The following is a 24937-nucleotide window of genomic DNA, read 5'->3' on the forward strand; positions in this document are numbered from 1 at the left end:
TGACCTGAATGTGTCATTATTTATTAGGTACGTGACTCAAATCGCTACTGATGAGGGGATTTCTGACTGTGAGCAAATGTATTTTATTAATTAAATTACTTAATTATTACAAATGTTTTAACATAATATTAATATTCAATTTTCTAAACCTGAATACTGTAATGATGCAACTGTTTTTGTGTCATGAGTGCCTTTTCCTGTCATGCGGATTTAATTTTAGGCACGTGTGCGGATATAATATGCATTTAATTATAATTATTTCATACTTACATGTTTTTTTAACGCGGATTGGCTGCGGGTACACAGTACGAAATCTTTGTCCTGCGTGCAACCAGCAGGGCCCAGGGGGGCGCAGTGTGAGTTAATGTTAATATCAAACGGCGCAGCGCGTAAAAGAAAGACATTAACACCCGTATTCACAAACGATACTTGCTTAAGTGAAGCAGCAAATCTAACGCACAGTGTTGAATAGAGCTTTGCGATTGGTTCGTGTGTCACCCTGTGCGTGGACGCACACTGTGAGACCTCATAGTAATGAATCATTACCAATGATTGTGATTACAGCGCCCTTAGCGGAAACTTTGAAGAACTAATAGTAAGTAGGTATATTCATTTTTTTAAACGCGCTCACTACTTAATGAGGACGTTTGATGTAAACTGTTACTCACACTATGAAGGTCGTAAGCCCTCTGCCCAATTTTACAAAAATTGTATGTAAAATTCGCATAATACCTATTTTGTTTAACTTAGCTATCTGTGATGATTTGTCTTTAATGGTAGTGGTATCAATTTGCTACTACCCACCAATGTAGTATGAACGAGTTTTAGATAATATTATGTTAGGTTATTAGGTAGGTACCTATGTGATAAAAATACTACGAGGGAGGGGTTAGTAATAATTTAAGCTATGTTAAAAAACGTTTTTCTAAAGAAAGTAGACATAGCCAATATAAATCATAATTTGGGCTAATGAATTGAAAATGAAAATTTATTATTTTATTTAATACACCAAACTCGCACGCACAACTTTCGAAATTTTACATTTGAATTTTTTTAAATTCTTTTTTTACCTACTAAAATTAACTAAATTTTAAACTTGGTATTACTAGAAATGGTGAGAAAATATCAATGGAAACTATTCAAACTATTGAATTTCTATCGCATTTAAACAACGAGCAAAGAATTCGAGTTCTCGCTACTTTTTGTAGTGTACCGCCATCTTGCGGTGAGTAGCCATGTTTGTTTACCATCGTTGCTTATTTAAACGGACTGTCCCTAGATGTCGTTTAATACGTAACATTCAACAGTAGCACAGTAATAATAGTAGACAAATAGAAATTAAAAAAAAATATATTTTCAATAAGAAATGGTAAATTGGGTGTTCAATTTTATAGGCCCTGTGTTATTTTTGTTTTATTTTTAAATAGAATTTATGAATATTTATCGATGCTCGAAAAACTGCTATTGGTAATTTGGTAGTGAGCATCACTTTCTCTTTGATTTGTCTATGGTTAGAAAAATTGAAGAGGAGGGATTTTTCATTTTAAATTCAAATCTGCATAATCACCACGCGGTTGTTACGAGTTGGTATTTCATAAAAGTAATTTGGTGATCTTAAAAAATATTACTACAACGAATTTTGTTTTAGGCAACAGTTTTAACGAAAACAAGTGAATTATTAATAATAACAATAAAATTCTGAGTACTACAAACATGAGTGGTTTTACGGTTAAGTTTACGGTAACCCAATGTGATCCAAAAAACTATGGAGTAAGTATTTATTTAAGACTCAAATCCTTTAATAACGTTTGTTTTTTGTAATGCAAGCATAACTATTACTACTTATCGTGATTGTGTCTTGATTATGAGTAATTAGCTAACTACCCTACAGAAAAAAACGTATTCTGAACGAATTTTGTTCTGTTTTATTTTTGATACCTAATAATTATGTAGGTAAATATTTCTTAAAGTAAAATTCTACTTATAATCATTATTATTCTCCACTGTGGGTTACTTACCCATCCTAAATATGTTCTTAAAAGTTTTAATAACATTTTTTCCTATATTTTTTTAGACAAAGTTGCTGAGAGTGATGGGGGATTGGCAACTGGAAAGCAAAGACGTTAAAACAAGAATAAAGAATTTGTACTATGCTGATACCTGGAGAGATTGTCTTTTTTTATTTGATGATAGCGAGCGATCGGTGGTAGCTCACAAACTGGTGCTCGCTGTAGCCTCGCCGGTGTTTGCCGCCATGTTCTTTAGCGGACCAGAAACTATTAAACCTATGAAAATAACTGACGTACAGCGTGATACTTTTTTTGAAATGATAAAGTAAGTATTGAACAGTAAGTGTTTTACTTACCTTTATTAATTTGTCCGCCATAATAAAATATAGAATACCCATTACCAAAATATATACATTATACATAAGTATGTCGGGCCCTATTGCGATTAATCTAGCTAAACTAACTTTTATTCTTCTTATATTATGTATAGGTACTAACTAATATTATTAGGTCTTCACCTATGAAATAAGCGTTTTGTATAGAGAATTTTACGAAAATTCATTTTACCATACTAACTTATTTCGAATTTTTAAAGAACCACAAATTCAAATTTTATAGGGTAGAATAAAACAACATTTAGCTATTATAATAATGTAATAGGAAAGGCTAAGATTTTTTTTAAATTGGTATCTGTAAAAAAAAGTATTTTTATAACGGAAGCGGACGCCACATAGGACGAGCTCTCTTTGAAGATTAATTTCTAATCTAATTAATAGTAAAAGTAAGCTAACCTTAAAATGAAATTTCAAATAAAAAATTATGATGAATATAGCTAAGTGTACCTATGTTAGAGAAAAAAACGCTAATTTCATTTTTGCATGCTTCAGTTGTTGCATAACATCATTTTAATTATATTATAATTTATTGTGCTATTATAAACACTTTTTTTCCTTTTACTCTGTTCTGCTGGTCGTAATGTTTCAGATTTTTTTTATAAATGATTCAACAATTTGTAAAATTATTTCAGGTACATATACACTGACACTATAGACCCGAAGTCATTTTGCGATGCCAGTGATCTATATGACGCGGCTAAAAAATACAAGTTGGTACAGCTACAAAAACTGTGCATACAATATATTTTGCGTGAATTAAATCCAGAAGATTGTTGTTCTGCATATGAATTTGCTGTGAAGTATGATGAAAAAGAATTGTTGAAAGCGACCGAAAATGTGAGTAACTTATTTATTTGATTTGATAGTTGGAAGTGTTAAACCCTAATCTATCTGGGTCATTCCACAAAAATATGTCAACTCTTAGTCCGCGCCACATTTCACATGAAATATTTGTTAATATTTTATTCCAAAATTGTTAAATAACAGCTCGCAATGTGCTTTATTCATCACCCATTTATATTTTTTGAAACTATTTTTAAAACATCTTAAATTACTTTTGAATGACCTAAAACGTCATTCCCTAGGCATGTCCGTACTCCAAAAGTTTGTGTTTTGGGACCCACATTTATAAAAACATCAACTTTATCCTTTGTTTTAATTAACGAATAATCTATTTAAATGTATATTACACCCAATTCTATTAATATTTTGCGGTTTCAATAAACAATAATTTGATTTTCTTTAGTTGAAAAAGAGTCTACAGCTTTTAGCGTCATTCCCTCGCCACGCACTGATTTTATAATTTTGCGCTTTAATATGTATTTAGAGTGAATGACATTTAGTTGAGTTTAAAGTACGATACGAAGTTATCCTCAGACCATACTGGCTTTGCGGCAGCCGTTTTTTGAATTAATGCAAACGTGCCAGTTGTTGCGGAAACATGTGTTAATCCAGTCACTTCGTCAGTCCCTAGTTGAGTAGCTTTATTGATTACAATAGGAAATTGTATATAATTTAATAGTATTTACGTGTGGTTTTTTGGCTATTTTCGGCACATCGTATTAAACATCTTATAATATAAAGTTAATCTGCATTTGTGTTAAGTTTTACTCCAAATCGTCAGTCCCTAGAGCGTCAGGCCCTAGCTTTAAACGGCACTTGGGACTAAATTACTAGTTAGGGAATGATGTTTTTTATATAGTGATAATAACAAAACAACTACATTATGTATATTAACTTATCTATAAATGTTAAGGTTATAATTATGTTTTATACTTTATTAGAAGTCATATAGGAGTAATGTAGTATGAAAAAATTGAAAATTATAATTTCTCCTAAAATAAAGCATAAAGTGACTGGCCCTTTTAGACATAACATAATTAATTAATAAACTATAATTTACACTAATAAAGTATTCAAAAGCATCTTAAAAAAGTTACGGACAAAATGACGTTGAAAATATACAGATTTTTATGGAATGACCCATCTAAGTTTTGTAATAAATTTATTCTTATTCTTAATCTTTGCTTTTTCTTTTGTAGTTTATAAAGACTAGAACTACGGAAGTGTTAAAGAGCATTGACTTTCTAGGTGCATCGCTAAGCACTGTCCAGTATATTTATTCTTTGGATACCTTTGCTATTAAAAGCGAATTGGAATTATATGTAGCTCTTCAGAAATTTGCCGTGACCATCGGTTATTACGACTCAGAGCCAAGTGGTGAAAACAAACAGATTAGCGAAACAACTCAGAAAGTGAGTATAAATGCATTGAACGGGTGTAAAAATAAATATTCATTACTGCAACGAGAGAACCTCATTCTGCAATTGAGTTTAAGTAACCACCATTACTTAGTGTCAAGTTTTAAGTAATCACATCATGTCTAATTCTTCCAATAAATATTCTATCTGAGAAATTACGAGTATGTAGATAGTTTCTCTATAAAACACTCGCTTAGTGAGATCTATTGGTTAACTTGACGAAAAAAATTTATTGCTCGACTTTTTGTTTGTCTTTTATTTTCTTGTAAATTGACATCCTAATTGGTAACTCATAAATATTTTTATTCAATACAGGATAATCAAGTTGAAGAAATTAAGCAAGAAACAAAAGAAAATATAAATGACGCGGATGCATTTCAAGGTTAGTAAGCATAACTTGTACATAAATAGTGTAAATAGTGAGATTATTGAAGAATAGCATGAATATAGAAAGTTTTACATCGTAGTGGATTGAATAATATCTATTCCTCAGGTAACTGAGGTTATTTAAACAATAACAAACAATAATAAACAGCAAATTGGTTGGAATCAACTTTTGCCATTAACATTATCAAATCGATGACTGTGATAGATATTCCAAAAATTATTAAAATCTAGCCATTCACAGATTAGAGTCGAGTTTAATGCCTTTTTCATGATGTAGGTAGGTAAGCCTTAAAACCGAATAAGTTACTAATACCTGTGCTAATACTTCGTTTTAAATCTAACTAAATAATATCATTTTTATTTACAGATTGTGTTGATATTAAATCAACCTCAGAAAAAAGTAATCCACCAAAAATGGAAAATCTAAAAGATAAGTCTACAATCGAAAAGGATGGCAAAATAGAAAAAGTCGTTTCAGGTAATGCTTAGATTAATAGCACCTAGAGGGCAGGGGTAGTGTGTAGTCTTCATACAAGCGATTCGTGCGCGTGCGCATACGAGCGCTAAAGTGAGAAAAAAATCCTAATAATGTAATCCAATGTCATCTTATATACGTTTTCACTAGTGTTTGTCTTTATCAACTATCAGAATGTACCTACAAGGAACTTAGCCATTTTGAGTGCCTCAATATTCATGCGCTTATTCTAGGCTTTATTAATTTAGGTTAGGTATGAGATAAATAAAGAACTTGGTCTATTTTTTTCGAACCATCAAATACCTTCCATACCTAGAGTTTATGGTTTTTACCTCAGATCATAGAAAGAGAATAGATATGAAGTCGCGCGTAACTACAACGAGAACCAGTGTCCCCACATTTCCCCCACCACAGCTCCCACACACACATTCAACTGTGTAAAAACAAAGCGACTGAGAGTCTACGACAACATGTGCAACCGGCTTAAAAGTGCTGTGATTGGCCAGAAGGCGTGCCTTATGGCCAATCNATAATTATTATTTCTAAATATTACGATTTTCCATTAAAGAAGAATAACAGTGCTGTTGGAACAATAAACCTTGATTTCAACGATGATCGACCGAGCGTGTATAGAAATACGCGTGTGCTCACAGGCGCGTCACGGCGCGTGGCGGTCCTGACTGATTTGCAACTTGAAGTTGTCGCGCGCTGTAGGTAATTATCTCGGCCGGCATAGGCGAGTGACGGAGGCCTGATAAGTGCCACTTGTGGTCTAAACTGAATAAATATTTTTGATTTTGATTTTGATTTTTGATTTTACGACGCATTATCCAACAATATCGGAGAACATTTCCTCAGTACGACTGAATCGCGACTAACCTGGCGTCGCGGGCGATGTTCGTTTCTGGGCATATCGCGGAGACACGCGCCACGCCCCCGTTTCACATCTATTCCCTTCTATGATCTGAGGTTTTTACTAATACAGTGTGAGTCACGTTAAAGTGTACATATGAAAATAGATGAAACTAGACCTATTTTTATCGACAAAAAAGAGGTCAAAAATTTTTTGAGATTTTTTTTTAATTTTTTATAGATTTTTTTTTCTTCCATTTACTTATTGTAAAGAAAACGTAATAACTTTTAAATTAAGCAGTATATCCTGATAAAATAAAAACAGTAATAATGCTAAATAACAGGCAATACTGAAAAAATACATAAAATACCCAGAAAATGCCAACAAATAATAAAAAATTATACTTATTGAAAAAAATCTGCTTAAAAATTCGTATTTTTTTGGTTATTTGATAAATTTCTCAAAAGAATGCCCCTATAACAGGTAGTTTTTATTACTTTGTATTATTCTCTATCGTATTATCTTTGTAAAACCAAAAATCGCATGTCTCTATCCCTATCACAACATTTGCTATGATCGTTTGAACAAAGGCCTGCCACAACATTATTCTCCGCTACAGGTAGAGACAATTTTAATTTTAACTAAAATGTTTATTTTACTTCGAAATCTTCTGTTTTTATTTGAAACCTAACTTGTCTTTATCAAAATTACAAATCTAGAGCCATTTTCAGTTTCGTTCTTAACGAAGCGTTGAATGGCGCGCCCGGAGAGTCTTAGTTCAAACGATCATTGCAAACGTTGTGATAGGGACAGAGACATCCGATTTTTGGTTTTACGAAGGTAATACGATAGAAAATAATACAAAATAATAAAAACTACCGGTTATAGGGGCATTTTTTGGAGAAATTTATCAAATAACCAAAAAAACACGAATTTTTAAGCAGATTTTTTTCAAAAAGTATCATTTTTTATTATTTGTTGGCCTTTTTTGTGTATTTTATGTATTTTTTTAGTATCGCCTGTTATTTAGCATTATTACTATTTTTATATTAGGATATACCGCTTAGTTTAAAAGTTATTACGTTTTCTTTACAATAAGTAATTGGAAGAAAAAAAAATCTATAAAAAAATTAAAAAAAAATCTCAAAAAAATTTTGACCTCTTTTTTGTCGATAAAAATAGGTCTAGTTTCATCTATTTTCATATGTACACTTTAACGTGACTCACACTGTATAAAAAAAGTTTTAATGTCATTTTTTGCTATTTTTTTCACCAGAATTCAAATCGGCGCGGGTAATCATTCGCGAAATTCTAAAAACCATTCGTTTTTTAACGATACCTGCTGAAGAATTTGCAAAAATATCCGCCACGCCGCCACTGCTCACTCAGTCGGAAATTATTGCTATACTACTCAACATAGTAAACCGGCCCAAAGCAAAATTACCTATGCCAGAAGGGTTCTCGATTGCGTTAGATAAAAGAATTGCGGTGAGTACAACCAATTAATACTAAACTTGGTATTAACTTTTCTAGAGCCACTAACCGTGACAAATGCGACGTGTATTGCCCTTCTAAAAAGTGTATAAAAACTAGCGCTTCCTCACGCCTCTTATTTGAACTGAACTGCTTCTTCTAGAAGAACTTTAGTTTCATCTATCACCTCTTTGATTTTCATGTGCGCTAGATACAGTCGTTCGTTACAGCCAAATGACGCCCACTGCTGGACAAACGCCTCCCCCAAGGATTTCCATAACGACCGGTAATGCGCAGGTGTTGAACTCATAAAATATTCTATTCCAGAAATTTCCAATAATACACTTACACGAGCATAACGGTGACACTGGATTTGCTTTAATGTTTACTCTCCGTACTTCTATTTCCAATAAAAAAGTGTTTCGATATCTTTCATCTTACACTGAAGCATTATTACGTTTTGTTAAGAATCATTTATTATTTTTTCAGCGCCAAGTAAATGACTCAAGGAAAAATATCAAGTTCCGATTTACTGTACCAGATTGTGACTATCTGAAGGAAGGCGACGAGATACATTTTCCTCAAGTGTATGGCTTACAATGCTCTTGGAAATTAACAATTAAAATAAAGAGTGAAAATACATACCATTTGCTCTTAAGTGGTTCAGGCGTAGCTAAATATAATGCCGATGTTAGATTCGGAATAATGTTAAAAAACACAACTAAAATATTGTATGATTTTTACTCTGAAAAAGCAGAACAACGGTAAGTTCTATTTCTTTTTTGCAAATATTTTACTTTAACTTTAACAAAGGTCAAACTCCGGTAATTACTGGCGGTAATCAAACTAAATAAACACTGAGACAAGTAATGAAGCTATAATATGAAATGAAAATAATTTATGGTCTGATGTTGTTAGGCACCTGCGTGTAGTCAGAGTCAAATTAGTTTGTGACACCCAAAGTGGCCAAAAAATTGACAACACAACCTTATTCCAATTGTCGCAGACGTACTGCGATCTTTTTCTACTTTAGATGTCACGAACTATTTAACGCTGATTGTAGTATTTTTATGTGCCTATGTAATCAGTATTTTCACCAGTATTTTGTTTTAACAGGGCAATTGAATCCGGTTCCCTTATTGCCGAACTTGATGATTGGAAAACAGTGAAGAATGTTTGCCTAGATGATGGCAGCTTGACTTTTCACTTGACATTCAATATCAAAGATGGCATTAATGATACTGATGAAGATGATGAGGAATCGGACGATTCAGATGATTCGTTTAGTTTTCATTCATAAGCATGATAAGGATTGTGATGAATTAATATTGTAATTGTAATAATATAAATAATGTAATAATATTGTAATAAATTAATTTCAATTTCATTATGCGTAATAAAGTTTGTTATTAAACTAATTATGAAATAATGTTCTTGCGTTTCTTACGGTTTCTAATGAAACCGTTACTTTAGCTATGTCCTATTTTATTGCATAAATGGTAGGTACATTATATTGGTCTACTCAGTAGACTCTACTGTGATCAGTGACCAAGCTAAGACAGTTTGTGCTTATTATTACCTCCATCTACATAGGTACCTAACAACCTCATTATTTTCATAAAAAGGTAGATGGATAGGTATTTCTCGTTCATTATAGATATGTTACGGTCAAAGTGATAAATGTGAAAATTATGAATAATCGCCTGTTATTATGAATAATTACCGCATGATTTGGTAAATGTGATTAATATGAGGTCATTTATGTGTGTATAAAACTAAATAGGCGGCTTGGGGGTGGCCCAAGGGCCCCCCCCCGCCGCACCTTAANATTATATTAATATATGATATCAAAACGTTCAAAAGTTTGGCTGTACACGAGCACGTACACAAGATGTTGTTCTCTTTTAAGAAATTTGTTAGTACTAAGCTTGAATTATTAAATAATCACTGTTAAATGTGATTCATTTATCACTTTTACCGCGACTGTCGGTAATTATTCATAATAACCGGTTATTATTAATAATTTTCAATTTATCACATTAACCGTAACAGATATACTGACGCTCCCCCACAAAGAGAACATACAAAATACTTTTTTGCTTTTATGTGAGGTATATTATAAATTATGATGGTACCTATATTGGTGTAAAACATTATTTTATGTATAACAATGACCCAAGATTCGATTTTGGTGATTACATCACTAACGAGTAGGTATACTGCCTCACTGACTGATATTGATTTTGTGCCTTAAACCGATAGAAATACCAAGCCAAAATTTTACTAAACAGTCATTTAATCGGACTACTTACCTACCTGAGTTAAAAATCAATCCTAGTAAGTCATCTGTCTACATCACAAGTTTTTAATGTTAATATATTTGTAGGTAGGTAGGTATGTTGTTAGGTTCGTATCCTACCTACCCTTTAAAAACAAAACTGAACGTAACAGGATCTGTGGGTCTAGACAAAGTGCAAATTATAATCGCAAACCAGTCGAAAAGTGGTCGAAAAGCCCATTTTTTCATTTTTTGTATGAAGTTTTGACGGATTCGATTTTCGATTCGTTAAAAAAGTGCGTTTTGTCTAGGGGGGCTGAATTTAGCTGCATAAATTGTTTACGCAAACATTTTTATTTGTTATTATTTTCCCTGGTGTTGACACAACTAAAAAAACATACCTAGATAGATCCGGATATTTACGGTGGCCCATTAATCATATGAATAAATAGAGTAGTGGCGCTAAGTAGTAAGAAGTACTCAATACTCAATACTCAATTCTTTATTGCATCCATAATGTTACAGAGGTGGTATGTATGGTTTTATAAGATACAATTATGGACCCTGTCGGGCACAGCATTCTAAGAGAGAAGTAGAATAAGTAGTACTACTCGCCGCCAGATGGCTCTGCTTTTACAGTGCCACCTATGAATAAAAGTTGTAACTACTAGGCGCGAACACCATTAGTTAGTGTGTGAATGTAGAGCGCAGAGTAGATGGCGTTGTATTTTTTTTGTTGAATAGTATTTAATTTCATGAAACCATTTTCTTTCGCAATTTTTCGCTGAGTATCTTTACTTTTCTTTGTCAATCAATTAATAAAGTCTAAGTCTAAGCAGTGATTTTTTCATTTTCAATTTTTTTTTATATAATAAATGTATCTATTACTTATTTTTTTAATACTATTGCTTTAATTTAATAAATAAATAATTTTAGTGTTGAAAAAATCAATAAAAATGTATTTTAGAGCCGACTAGTAACCAATACTTTATTTTGAAAACTCACTTATCAGCTGCGGTGTCCGAGTGGTTAAGGAGATGGACTTGAAATCCATTGGGTTCTACCCGCACAGGTTCGAATCCTGTCCGCAGCGTTCTTTTTGGTTTTTCTGAATACATTAATTGTAGTTTTATTACCCGACTGCGCCAGAAGGAGGGTTATTTGTACCAATTTATTATAGAATATTGGTATTGAATGCCACTCAAAATATGCAAAATATATTTAACTATTTCCGTTTCATTCACTGGTACCGTGATTTTTAATAGTTATTAAGATTAGTAAATTAATTAGTTATGTATTTTATGATTATGGACTTAAAATAATAAATAATGTAATTTTTACCCGAGCTAAACACATTAACACAGTACATATTACATTACACTACACTGAAACTACACAGAAATAATAATAAAACATTAAATTATTTTAACATAAGAAATTATCACATTCTACATGAGGTATAATATCAACGCAAGAATTTAGTTTATAATTAACTTTTTAAAAAAATAAAACCGACTTCAAATGCGTGAACACAAAAAAAAAACTAAAAATTAAAAATATTGCGTATAAAAAAGTTCATCCCCAATTTTCCACCCTTGGGGGTGAAATATTTTCTTCAAATTCGCATGAAACCACCCTTTTGATAATACCTATTCAACAAAAAAATAATCGTTCAAATTGATTTATAATCGGCGGAGATATTGCGTATAAAAAAGTTCATCCCCAATTTTCCACCCTTGGGGGTTGTTTTTTCTATTATTAAATTTAAATGGGACCACCCTTGAGGTATTACCTATACGCCGAAAAAAGATTTGTTCAAATCGGTTCATAATTGGCGGAGTTATCGCGTAACAAACATAGAAAAAAAAAAAAACATACGGGTCGAATTGAGAACCTCCTCCTTTTTTGAAGTCGGTTGAAAATATAGCTTTTTGACGTTGTATCGATTTGAATGACGCTTTGTGAATAAGTAAGTGAAAAATATAAAAATCTATACTCGAACAAAGATTAAAAAAGTTAAACGATATGGTTTTGCGTTAATTATTACAAGCTTTATATTGTGACTTCACTTGTTAGTATGTGTGGGACAAATCTTGCAACTGAATTTAAGACCACTTCTCCTCGACCGATTGAGCTAAAATTTGGCATACATTTATGTAAGTACGATGACAATGCAATGTTATGGTACCATTGAGCTGGTCTGATGATGGAGTCAGGAGGTGGCCATAGGAACTCCTAAACGAAACGGCGGAACCTCGTCGAGTTTGGGTTCGTTGGATTTGTCTTTTCGAGCACTTTAGTGCTAGATGATTTCCAGGGCTCTGAGATTGAGATACAACTAAAAAGTGTAAAATAAAATTATAATAAAAAAAAAACTTTTTTAAAAACAAGCTTTATTCTGAAATGCAGTTGTACTAAAACGAAAAAAATAATTGTATGCTAGGTTTAAATTAATAATTTCGAAATCTTGTAGCGCAAACAGTCAAAAAGAGGAATAAATTCCATGCGCGAGTTTTTTTTTATTATAATTTTATTTTTTTTATTTATTATGAACGCTGTAAAAATTAAGTGAAATTAATAATTATTACCTTTAATAATGCTTTTTACCGGGTTTGTAATGTTATCATTATTTGTAAATTATATTAAACTGTGACATAGACAGTAAAAAATGGAAACATTTTATGTGAAAAAAAAAAAAAGAATTTTCATAATTAAAAGTTACAAAAAATTTCCTTCGAGCCGGATTTGAACCAGCGACCTATGGATGTCTTTAAACTTTTGCCTTCTACAGTCCACCGCTCTACCAACTGAGCTATCGAAGGTTGGAAAACGAATTTGAAATTACGATACTAGTTATATGTAAAAAAAACACCTGAGAAACGAGTAAAATTACTTTTCTTTTACTCAAAATTATATATTTTTTGGTATCCTTCCGTTTGGCCAAATTACTTTTCGCCAAATTTCACTTCGCAAACAACTTATCGCCAAAGTTTCATTTCCCAAATGAACTTTTAGCAACTGTACTTTTCGCAACTAATTCATTTGGACAAATTATCATTTGGCCAAATTTTACTTGGCAAATGTTTATATAGCAAATGTTTTATTTTGCCAAATATTATATCCCAAATAATTTGTTTGGTCAAATCGACACTTCACATACTTACCCACAAATCAAACCATAAGGCAGAGGCAGATGATCATGGTTTTCACAAGAATGTTATGTAAAACAAAGAGATTGCAGAAAATAGTATGGTTGCAGAAAGTAGGTATTGCAGAAAATAGTAGGTTAGGTTAGGTTAGAACAGTGACCCTTAACGCGCGAAGGCGAGCGAAGCGTGCCGCGGCAGCGGCCGCCGAGCGCTAGAATCACCTCTATTGTTAATGAATCATTTGGGAATTTCGATAAAAAGAATGAAATATGAAAAATTTATATAGAACAAATTTTATATTAACTACCCACTAAACAAAATAATAACCACTTGTTAATTTGTACTCCATTCTAAGCACCAATCAAATTATTTTGTAAATAGTGTATCGTGAAATATTTTTGCCAAATGAAACATTTGCCAAAACATACTTTGCCAAACAATAATTTGCTAAACAATAATATGCCAAAAACGGCATTTGCGAATTAAAAGTTTGCTATAAGTTGTTTTGCCAAATGAGAATTTGCCAAATGAAAATTTGCAAAACGTTGTTTGCGATGTGATAATTTGGGAAACGTTTTTTGGCCAAACATTAGTAATCCATATTTTTTATTTTATTGCAGATGCAAAATAAAAATGAACCAACAACTGTAGCTGTATGATGTTGTAATAATGGATATTAGGTACATGAGTAATTAAATAACAACTAACATAAATAAAACCATGAATTATTATTATCAAGCAACCACTATCAAAGTTTTAAGATTCATCCATTAGTAATTTATCTACCAATTAGGCATTTCAAGCGCTTTTCAAACAGATAATATTAGCATAGTTAATTGCTTCATTCGTACAAAATAGTAGTAGGTAGATCACTTTCCTTTTCATTCGAACTGGGTCGTATTTAAATAGTCGATGTATTTCCATCCACGAGAGTTCAGGTTCAGGGATTCACTCACGGTTATAGTTAAAATAACTTCTGGTGAGGTGAGAGTTAAAAGTTGTGACGTCAGCGTCGTTAACGAGTTTCGATATTTCAAAACAATAACCAAAGGAAGTAATATAAGGGTTCCGTTTTTTGCCATTTGGCTACGGAACCCTAAAAAGCACATCAGACTATATTTTAGGAAGGACTCTGAAGCTGGAACGACTACTTAGGTATATCCTTCCAGCTTGTATGAATAAGCCTATGCTGAGTTTCTTATTTCTGATTTTTTTCGAGTTTTTTCATATAATTGCATTGCACTACAAGCAAACGCTTATTTTTTTGGAGATTAATACCTATTTATTTTGAGACGGGCAAAGCACGAATGATGATGACAAACTAAAATCACACCTAATGCCACAAAACAACATCGACAAAACCAAACAAAATCGTGTTACAAAATAACAAGCGTGTCACTAAAGATTCCGCAACCGTTCTCCTACGACCGATTCGTCAACGGACTTTTCGTCGACAGGACGATTCATTTATTTCCATTTCCCCAACAGAATCTTTCAACTACGGGCCTTTTGCCGACATAACTTTTTATCTACCTCACTTCTAAAGGGCATCCACTCTGTCATAGAACAAGGTTCAAGTAGTTTCAAAGCAAAATCTGTTAAGGCTTAGTCGAAATCGACCACTTTATGTTTCATTCCATACAACGAAAATGGAAAATATTTTTTTCCAGCCAAACTATTGGTTTTAGAGAAAAACGTTCGTAATATTTATTCATCAGAATAACATACCCTATCGATAGGTATTTTTTTTAAACAGAAATTGTGAAAAAAAAATCGCTGATTTAATTCCTTTTAAGTTTATTAAAATGTGTTTTTAGCAGTAATTTAAGGTTAATTTACATTATTAACGTATAAAATCTTTATATTTTTGTTAAATCTTTAAAGATATTCCAAAAAAAAGTCACTTTTACTTACTTTTTTTTAATTTTTCAGAACCTCATAACTTGTGAACGGGCAACTTTGGATGCGCGCTGATAGCGTAGGATTACAGTCAACAAGCCATAGAACAAGGCTCAAGTAGTTTCAAAGCAAGATCTGTCAAGGCTTAGTCGAAATCGACCACTTTATGTTTCATTCCATACAACGAAAATGGAAAATATTTTTTTCCAGTCAAACTATTGGTTTTAGAGAAAAACTTGTGCAGCATTTATTCATCAGAATAACGTAACCTATCGATAGGTATTTTTTTCAAATAGAAATTGTGAAAAAAATCGCTATGTCCATAAATCGCAATTTCGCTCCATAGTGCGACGCTGGTCTTCCGTGGATACTGGATACCTCAAAGAGCAAGAGGCACTGCTGTGTGACACAGCAATGAAAATACACAATATTTGGATTTGTAAAATTAGGAAAATTTTGCTGAAAACTGGGTAACGTTCAACACTTCTGACATAAATTGACGCAAAACCTACCTTTCTACCTCGAAGCCGAACATAACGTTCTGTTTACTTGCCATCTATTTTGAAAAGGTCTCAACGCGCTCATCTCCGCTCCGCACATTGACGTCATCAGGAGAGCACAGCCTCCAGTATTGTCAAACATATATTTAATTACCGTGGTGTGCAGTGCGGCACACGCAAGCAGGTTTGCAGAACGGAGCAACTGTCCAGTGGCTCGCGTGTGAATATGGCATGTCGCGTGATAGTTTTAAGGTTTATTGTCGTGGATGTGACGGGGAGCGGTTGTGCCCCGGTGGAGGCAGGGCCGGGGCTAGTTTCGGCCGATCCTGGGTCCAGAGCGCGTGCGCGAATACGCTTGGCAATGCTCGTTCGCAGCCAGTCCAGAGAAGGCGGCGCGCCGGGTTGCGCGCTCGCCCGCCGTCCGCTCGCTCCCCGAAACCGCCGCGGAACTTATCAATAAAACGCTCCCAGGAATGTCGTAAAAACGCTGTGCTAAGCCGTAACATGTCAATTTAGCCCTATTACCTTTGTAGTGTGTGAGGAACTCGTGAAATTAGCTGCCCGTAGTGTCTTCCTTTCGTAACCAGTGGGGAGTGCAATTGTTTTGTTAAGGTGAGTTGGGTCGCAGAACTTTGTATAAGGTCGGAGGTTGCCCTTGGTAAATGCCAGGTTGGGTATGTGGACTTGCTATGGCGAAATGTGGCTCGCGTGACGACCGGCGGGGAAATCATTCAGCAAATTGTATTACATTTGTCGAATCATTAAACTTATGGGTACGGCGATTTCTTCTTGAAGGTCATTGTGTAATGGGACGTTCATTAAGGGGGGAGTTAGTTATTCAAATAAGGGAATCGCGAAGACTGATTCTCTTGTAAACCTTCGCCGGTAAAACATTGGGTGACTCATGAAAAAGATCTCAAGAAATGCCGATACTTACGTAAACATAGCACTATCAAGAACCTCCTTGAAAATTTTTAGAAAAGGTGTTGACACAATGAGCTGAACTGCTCGAAATGGTAAGGTCTTGAAGAAGCCGTAGATAATCTTCCAAGTTTCATTATGGAAAGTCAATTGCTACTGTGACAGGACTGAGCATCACTTGGGGATGCGTCGACAGCCATTTGGCGCACTTCTCTTTGTTATGTTCGTAATCAGGGTGTAAGTACGGTTTATAAGAAAGAATGTTATGGAGAATCTGACAGGAAAAGTCGAAGATTTGGATGAACAGGACAACAATTCATAGGTCAAGCATAAAAATTGCAAATGTCTTTGTAAACACTATCGATCTAAACATTAGTTGAACCATCGATATATTACAGGATTCAGCAAAAAAATATATACTGAATTCTGGCCTAAAAGGTATTTCAGGCCTCCTATAAGCTAATCTAATGGTTCAGGTAAATTCAAAGTTCTTAACCAAGATTATCTAGATGGTTTTCACTTATGTGTTAAATGAAGTAACCTGGAGCCTTAAGTTCTCCAGTGGAGAGGCATATACTCGTAGCTCGGTTGGCACCTAATAGGTTGTGGTAATCAATTTCCTTGAGTTTAACAAGCTTTTAAAGCTGAGAGCTCCTAGTTATACCAATACATGAAGTAAACGAAAATAAACAAACTATGTAGGTAATGCCTATTAGATGGAGTTTCTAGTACATTCTTTAGGTGGTAGGTACTACCATTTTACCGTAAAAGAAATTATTTTAATTCAAAAGAAGGTTACATAATTAATAAAGTACGTTTGATTACATTCTAAGCCCTTGCCAAATATTTGTCTCGAAATTCTGTAAATCAAAAAGATTATAAGACACGTAAAAGCTCTTTAAGGGCAACCCAAGCTTTTTATTTAGGTACTTACTCTGGGTAATTTATATTTTGCATTATTTGTTTTTGTAGACACAAAAATACATAGGCACAAGAACATAACAGTAATTTCTGTTCTGTGGGTACCTACAAGTAGAGATGGGTTATACTAGGTAAATTTGATACTAGGTGCACCTATTCCAAGTATTTATTAATACGTGATCCAAATACCTGTTCCACTTAGTACGTAGTAATTTACCATACTTGACGCGACTAGTGCGGAGTGCGGACTAATCCACGTATTATGACTTTAAAATACAATTTTCTTTGAAAAGATACAACCGTAGTATTAATAATGCAATTTGAAATTGAATAACTTGTAGAATAGAATGTTTCTTCTATAAAAAAATAAACACTTCAAAAATCGGACGTGTGACGGCTCATGTCAAACTGAGAGTGTTCCATTTCAACATTTTTTCACATCGCTCACAAAACGCTTACAGATTAAAGAAATATCACAGATATCGCTAAATTTATCAACGTTGATGTCAAAAATAGCAAATCTCCATACATGTAAAGGAACACGCCCAAATTGACAAAGAAACACAGACAAAAAATCTTGGTGACAAAACTCCCCATGGGTCATCTACTACCAAAAATTTCTGGGAACTTTTGTCACCACCGGTATTTTAGCGGGTAACTTCTCAGAAACAGGAGTTAAATTCTATCTAATCAACACTCGAAAACTATTCCAATTTAATCTAATTATCAAATTACTATTTCAATACAAATTATGCAATTATCACGGACGCGTGACAACAAACCAAAACAATCCTGTCGGAAGAATAAAAACTGGTTTTTTACCGGCTAGTCAACAAGGAGTGAGCTGGATGAGAGAGAACAAAAATTAAAATATTCAAAACCTTACCTGTGTAGAAATAGAGTTTAAATTACGTAATACATCAAACACCTATTCCTATCTCACACCTGCCTGCGCTCAAATTTGTTTGTCAGACAGAGACGGAGTGAATCTCTACGTTCGCACATAAGCTTAGCGAGAAATACGCGGTGCACGTAATACACGACTACGGATTATGCAATAATAACCTCTATTACTTTGATGGTAGGGTCGGAAATCGTGTAATTTAAAAAATACTTAGCGAGCAATACGCGGTGCGTGTAATACACGACTACGTATTATGCAATAATAACCTCTATTACTTTGTTGGTAGGGTCGGAAATCGTGTAATTTAAAAAATACTAAGTGGATCAAGTATTTTAAAAATTGGAATAGGTGCCACTTAGTACTGTAAAATACCTAGTGTGTGGACCTGTTCTAGTAAATACGTCTCATCTCTACCTACAAGGTACACCACACTAACGGCTTGCAGTATAGGGAGATAGTTACTTGGTTGTATTCTGTACCCAAGTAAAATCTAGCTATGATTGGAAGTTTCTTCCAACATTGTGTAGTTAATGGCCTTCTGACAGAACTAAACACGGCTGAATGGAGTCGCAAATAGCGTTCGCGGGAACAGGAAACTGAATGGAAACGCACAAAGAGTAATTAAGGCGATGTCAGTCAGTCGGGACGTGGCCTCGTTACAACCACAAGAATCAAACCCAAGTTTATCGAGTAATCGAGACGATAACCTAAAAATCAGCGATCATATTAATCACAATAAAATTATGAACGTAATAAGAAACGTAGAAATAACATGGTTAGAGGGATTGGTAAAAAATTAGTCCTATTTCCAAAATTTGAACTGGTAATTTTTAAAAATAAAGTAAAATTATCTATTTTAAAGGTTGTCCAAATATTGCATACCTCTAAACTTTTTTAATTCTGAACAAAGTATGAATTTGACTGCAATCACACCATGTTAAGTAAGATGCAGTCTAGATGGTATATAAAATATGTCCTAGGGCCTAGGGCCTCAACTGTTCTTTAATGAGATTACAAATCGACACTCTTTTTTTATTTATTAGTTTTATGAGTAGTAGCTTTGTAAATATCCAAGCTGAGACTTACGTAACAAAGCACGAACCATTTAATTGAATTTAACTAAACAACAATAACTCCAACACAAAGCTCAGTTAACAAAACTATTGGATTTAGTTTAATCAAGCCGCAAACTTTACTGGTGCATGTTGTTTGTTCGCGGCGGGCATTTTGTTCGGAAAACAGTGGCCAGTTCATCGGAAAAGTTCGAAAGCAAAGGCTTTTTTATTGGAAAATCGTACTGTTACAAGAACATAACGTGCTGCAGTGTTAAGCTTGATATGCCGTCTGACATGCAGAGTGGAAAAGGATTGGCAAGAGCTGAAAAGATGAGTCAGAAGGTTTTTCCTGAAAGTAAAGCTGAAGTTTTTAAAATGTTCCTCAATATTGTTTCAATAAAATTGAGGTACCTACTGGCAATTTTTTCATATAAACTACGTTTGAAAATCGACGATAAACGGTTGTTCTTGCAGAAAATGAAATCCACGCAGATTCGACAACAAAAGTGGAAAAACTTGACACAATTTTCCTACCTATCTTTCCTCGTTAGTTACAAGATATGCATGATCGTGACTTTGCATTTAAGTACAAGCAAGAGGACACGGTGAAAAAAAAATTAAAAAAAGAATAAAGATACTAGTAACCTATAGCTTCGCGTTAGTAGCGTAATAGGTGGTGCTGGTATGGATTGAAGAAAATCGGAAAGTCTTAATTCACCAACTCATCAAAAACCTGTGCAAATATACCTACTAAGACCTAGATACCCCTCAAAGATACTATACAAAATTTATGAATGCAAGACTGGAAGTGGAATTGTAACATAGTTGCACAAAATAGATCGAACCCGGTCACTGTGACGTTCCCTCGGAGCATATTGCCCATTTGAGACAAAAAAAATATTTATTTTCTTGATCAAATAAATAAAAGCAAAAGATGAAACGGATTTTATTTTGTAGCCATTATTAAAAAGAAAAATTATAATCCATCAGTGCCGCTCTGTTTCGCATTAGTTAGCACGATATAACCCACGTTCCAGCAGTTTCAGGTAAAACGGCCATTGGCGGTTATCGGCGAGGATCAGTTGAAGTCAATAACATGGGGTATGCCAATAACCGCTGCCGTCCTACATTCGATGAATACCTAACTAACTTACCGATATGGATTTTAGATGCATGTACTGGGTACACCGAGTGTCTTTATTAAATAACTGGTATTATAAAGGTGAGTAAACGAAATTAATAAGAGCACGCGATTTTCTGGACAAGGCCACTCAATCAGCATTTGGTTTTGTTATGTCAAGTCATGTATGTTAACCTCCTTTACGTGACAATCGATTTAACCCAGTTGGTTTGTAAGACTGCAATCATGGTTAATTCATTCGAATTTTTACCCCAAGAAGAGCGTACAATTTACTTACAATTTCCTAAATATCTTTTCTGCTTTCGTTGTGATTGGTGAAACTAACTAGCCTTCTTGATAAAGTGCTTATTTACGGATTGCCAAGTGATTTACTCGTATCAGTCTATAAGAACCTGTTTATAAATAACACAAAATTCGGACACTGATGCGTGCGTGATCTTGTGGTGAGAAAGTACATACTACTTCTACAGGAATCTTATTTAATTTCGGTTTCATTGAAAGAGCACCCCTCGTGGCAACCGGTGCCGGCTCCGCTTGTTGTCCTGCTACCATCGGCTAGGGTTACCATCTGAAGGGTCCACTGTAATGATTGTAAAGGGACAATAGCGAGCAACGTCAATCACGATGCCCCATTAAGAGCTGCCAAAAACATATTCTTCCATAGATTTCGTAAGGTAATACAAGTTAATGACGTCATTATTTTGCCAACTCGATTGCCTGTAATAATTTTATATCACGTTTTATAAAATACGGATAAATTGTTCATTCGTACGTTTCAGCCAAATGACGTCTACTGCTGGACAAAGGCCCCCCCCCCAAGGATTATTATTATAATAGCATGAAATAATTATGTATCCCATACTCGGTGCACGTCTAATAATAATTTAGTACTTATGGATAAAATTGACGACTCAATAAAAAACTGAAATAATAGACAAGCCCAACTAAGTCTGTAGGTTCGGAAAAACCATGTAGGTAGGTCCGGAAAAACCCGGATGTATGGTAGCCCTACTCGTGTTTGATCGACAACCGCGACTTTTTGCGATCAATCGCTCGTAAATATCGACTAGCGAAGACAAACCGAACTCGAATACATGTTCGTTTTCGTTCGTATTGCCTTTTTTCTTTAACGCTATTACAACAAAACCTACTAAGTAATTTGTTTTACCTTTAAACATTAAAGTTTTGTCTGTTCGTGTGATTTGTGATGATGACCCAATGACATAATTTGATTGATTTTGGTGTACCAACAGAGAAAGACATTATATTCTGATGTTTACCGAAAAATAGCATAATATGATTTTAGTTTGAAAGAAAGCATAGCTAATACCTAATTGTTTCGAGGCACAGAAACAAAAAAAATGTTAACATTAATACCGAATCTGTGCGATTTTGCAAATAAGAATTCCAATATTCTGCAGTTAATCTCCACCAAACAACACAAACACGATCTCATTCCGACTAAACCTGGCAACATTACATTACGATCTATAAACGGCCTACGAAAATAACCTATAAAATGCTCCCGGGTGGTCATCAATCATCCCAGATGTCCCATAAAAATATGAGGAAGTACAGTAGTGCCATGTATGGTTTGGCTTGATGTAGCCGTTGACAAAGTCAAGTAAACTATTTCTTTCGTTCGTTCGTTCGTTTCAGCCGAAAGACGTCCACTGCTGGACAAAGGCCTCCCCCAAGGATTTCCACAAAGACCGGTCCTGCGCCGCTTGCATCCAGGTACTTCCCGCGACCTTCACCAGATCGTCGGTCCACCTAGTGGGAGGCCTGCCCACGCTACGTCTTCCAGCTCGTGGTCGCCACTCAAGAATTTCTTTATTTGGTTAGAAAACTCATACAGACTAATTTATTTTTGCAAGTAGGCTTTTAAAAAGCACTTTTACACGTCCCAGTATTAACCCTACCATTGCTTTGGGACAATAAAATGGGCCAGTGAAGAGAAGGAGCAGCGTAAGAAACTCAGTCACTATTGTCAGCCTCTTTTTCAACGGTTTACAGTCTTTAAAATATGGCAGTAAGTAAAGACTATCGAAAAATTGTACGGTTGCCCTTTAAAAGCCTTCTTTACGTGAAAAACGTTTTGCCCCACCAGCGTTTAGAGACAAACGTTTGGAAAGTGCTGAAGCTCAGTAAATAATCATGAGCTGAATTCTTCTAGTGTTTAAAAAGACGCGATGTTTCTGCCACTCATGCTGGTTGTTGATTTTAGGGTGATTGGGATACTCGACCTATTCCTTGAAAGGCGTTATACTAGAGGCCATTAGTAAGAAATTAAGTTCCAATGGACTTGATTGGTTCACTAACCATGGGTCGAAACTGGGTGGCAGAAAATTATGGTGACGGTTCTTCAAATACAAACTTCGATTTTTTAGAAAATTTTAATAGTGTATACAGAGCACAGAAATCATTTGCTTGATAATAATTGATATAACGCCATCTCACTTTCATCATACCACTGGCCAAAGAGCAAGTCTTCTGTATACATCTGCATTACGTACACTTATTAACCTATTTTTGGCAAAATTACCCAAATTATGCTCATAAATTGTCCTGTTGCTGGAAGATCAGGATAAAGGTACTATTCTTGTCAAGAGGCAGAATAACGTTGATTCAGTTGCTTATATCAATTTTGTCAATAAGATTTTGGTAGTCATCAATACAAAGACTGAATTAATTATCACAACGATTTCAAAATTAATTCCCTTTGTGAGTAAAGCACTAAATTATTATAATCATTTGTACAATCTAGTGATAAGTTAGCAGTCAGTCTTGGTTTGCAAAATTGATAAAGTACTTATGGACTTTTACCACAGCTTTTACGTATAATTTTCAATATTAGACATATTGTGAGTGTTTTGTGTCCTATATTTTTGTATCGATTAAACTACTAGAGATTATTTTTAGCAATTGTAAAAGTAAATAAATTAATTTAGTTTTTGAAATGTCTCTCTTTTGTTTCAGGTCGAAAATATGGCGGGAAGCTGAAAAGTAGCATGTAAATAATTAGGTCTATTAAAAAGCAATAATCCAATTATTAAATTTAGAAACCCCGTAGCGGTAGACTAATTAAGTGATATTAAGTACGAAATCTTCCAAGCTAGTGCGTTAAGTGTCGTTACTGCGTTCTCGAACGCTATGTCCGTGAGGTGGTTAGGTGTGTTGGGCCGGGTGTAGGTTATGATGTTAAGATGCCGCAGCGGAGTTCGCCGTCAGGGTTGATGCGCCCATTTGTGGTGTTGGCGCTGCCCGGGATGTATTTGCTGTTCAAGTATAACCAGTACCGACAGCAGCAAATGGAGACCGCGCGGCGGCGGGTGACCGAGCGGGAGCTGATGCACCTTAACACCAAGATTGTGAGTCTATGCTACTCTTAAGCTTCAACCACACCATCGCGCTCAGATCGCCATCGCCAGCGCGATAAAAGGCCGATGACAGGTCGCGCGACCTATGGGTTCGGCCAAACCAACGCGATCACAGCGCGATCAGCTGGCGTGCAGCGATGGGCGACCAGACCTAAATGCATTGTTCGTCATCGCTGCACGCCGGTTGATCGCGTTGGTTTGGCCGAATCTTATGACAGTTCACGCGACCTGCACGCGTTGCGTTGGTGTGGTTGAAGCATTACGGGACACGCTTATTAGTTTATTACACACACAATTGAGTTTGAAATTTCGAAAACTTTACTCACATGATTTACGCCACTTACACAAAAACAAGGATTAAGGCTGGGTTGCACCATCTCACTTTAACTTTAACAAACGTCAAAAATATGTCAAACTCGATACAAAAACACCGGCTATCGTTAGTTACGGTCAAAGTTAGGTGGTGCAACTCAGCCTTAGGTTATAAGGTAAACGGTTGTCGTCGTTGAAACAATAAATATCAACTGATTTACTAATTATGCTGTATTTCCTAACTATCAGCACTGTTACTTTGTGCTCACTATTAACCATCTATTAAAAACTAGGCCTATTGTTTTCATAGATCTGCTGTATAATCGTCTTCGGTGAATCCCATGATTTATCATTTATTGCTAGCATTGTTAACATATCTACCTAATCTAACGTTGTTTACAAGCGTATTTTATATTTGACGAACAAATAGTTAACGGAATTAGATTTTATTTCAGCGTAAATAAGGGCTAATCAACCTATTAATTCCATATTAGTGACGAGCCATAAAAATAGTCGGCATACTTTCAATTAGTGAACGCCTGGTACTTAACGCCACAAGTGCCACAATTTAGTAGGTAATATTGAGTAGTGCATAAGGTTCTAATGTTTTATACTGGTGATACC

The 24937-nt window shown here is 34.7% G+C and overlaps 1 protein-coding gene, 1 long non-coding RNA gene and 2 other non-coding genes across 4 annotated transcripts; 3 read left to right on the plus strand and 1 right to left on the minus strand.

The window, feature by feature from the left end:
- Window positions 1–1498: 1498 nt before the first annotated feature.
- On the plus strand, window positions 1499–9203 carry LOC114352565 (uncharacterized). Its single transcript, XM_028304196.1, has 10 exons — window positions 1499–1583; window positions 1649–1770; window positions 2075–2334; window positions 3037–3241; window positions 4447–4659; window positions 4981–5047; window positions 5420–5530; window positions 7657–7868; window positions 8343–8617; window positions 8970–9203. The coding sequence occupies exons 2-10, from the start codon at window positions 1714–1716 to the stop codon at window positions 9151–9153; spliced, it is 1584 nt and encodes a 527-aa protein (XP_028159997.1). The 5' UTR covers window positions 1499–1583; window positions 1649–1713; the 3' UTR covers window positions 9154–9203.
- Window positions 9204–11142: 1939 nt separating this feature from the next.
- TRNAS-UGA (transfer RNA serine (anticodon UGA)) lies at window positions 11143–11224 on the plus strand. Its single transcript has one exon. It is a non-coding gene; the product is annotated as a tRNA-Ser (tRNA).
- Window positions 11225–12861: 1637 nt separating this feature from the next.
- On the minus strand, window positions 12862–12953 carry TRNAY-GUA (transfer RNA tyrosine (anticodon GUA)). Its single transcript is given in 2 exon segments — window positions 12862–12897; window positions 12917–12953. It is a non-coding gene; the product is annotated as a tRNA-Tyr (tRNA).
- A 3061-nt stretch (window positions 12954–16014) lies between these two features.
- LOC114352566 (uncharacterized) lies at window positions 16015–23658 on the plus strand. Its single transcript, XR_003655871.1, has 2 exons — window positions 16015–16291; window positions 23601–23658. It is a non-coding gene; the product is annotated as an uncharacterized LOC114352566 (long non-coding RNA).
- The last annotated feature ends 1279 nt before the right edge of the window (window positions 23659–24937 follow it).

This window comes from Ostrinia furnacalis, unplaced genomic scaffold (genome assembly GCF_004193835.3).
Source record: "Ostrinia furnacalis isolate ACB-3 unplaced genomic scaffold, ASM419383v2 OfSCF1406, whole genome shotgun sequence".
Lineage (NCBI taxonomy): Eukaryota > Metazoa > Arthropoda > Insecta > Lepidoptera > Crambidae > Ostrinia > Ostrinia furnacalis.

Coding starts and splice junctions, on each gene's coding strand:
- LOC114352565 (XM_028304196.1), top strand. CDS start 1,714: ATGAGTGGTTTTACGGTTAAGTTTACGGTAACCCAATGTGATCCAAAA. Junction 2,335..3,036: donor ACTTTTTTTGAAATGATAAA/GTAAGTATTGAA, acceptor AAATTATTTCAG/GTACATATACACTGACACTA. Junction 8,618..8,969: donor TCTGAAAAAGCAGAACAACG/GTAAGTTCTATT, acceptor TTGTTTTAACAG/GGCAATTGAATCCGGTTCCC.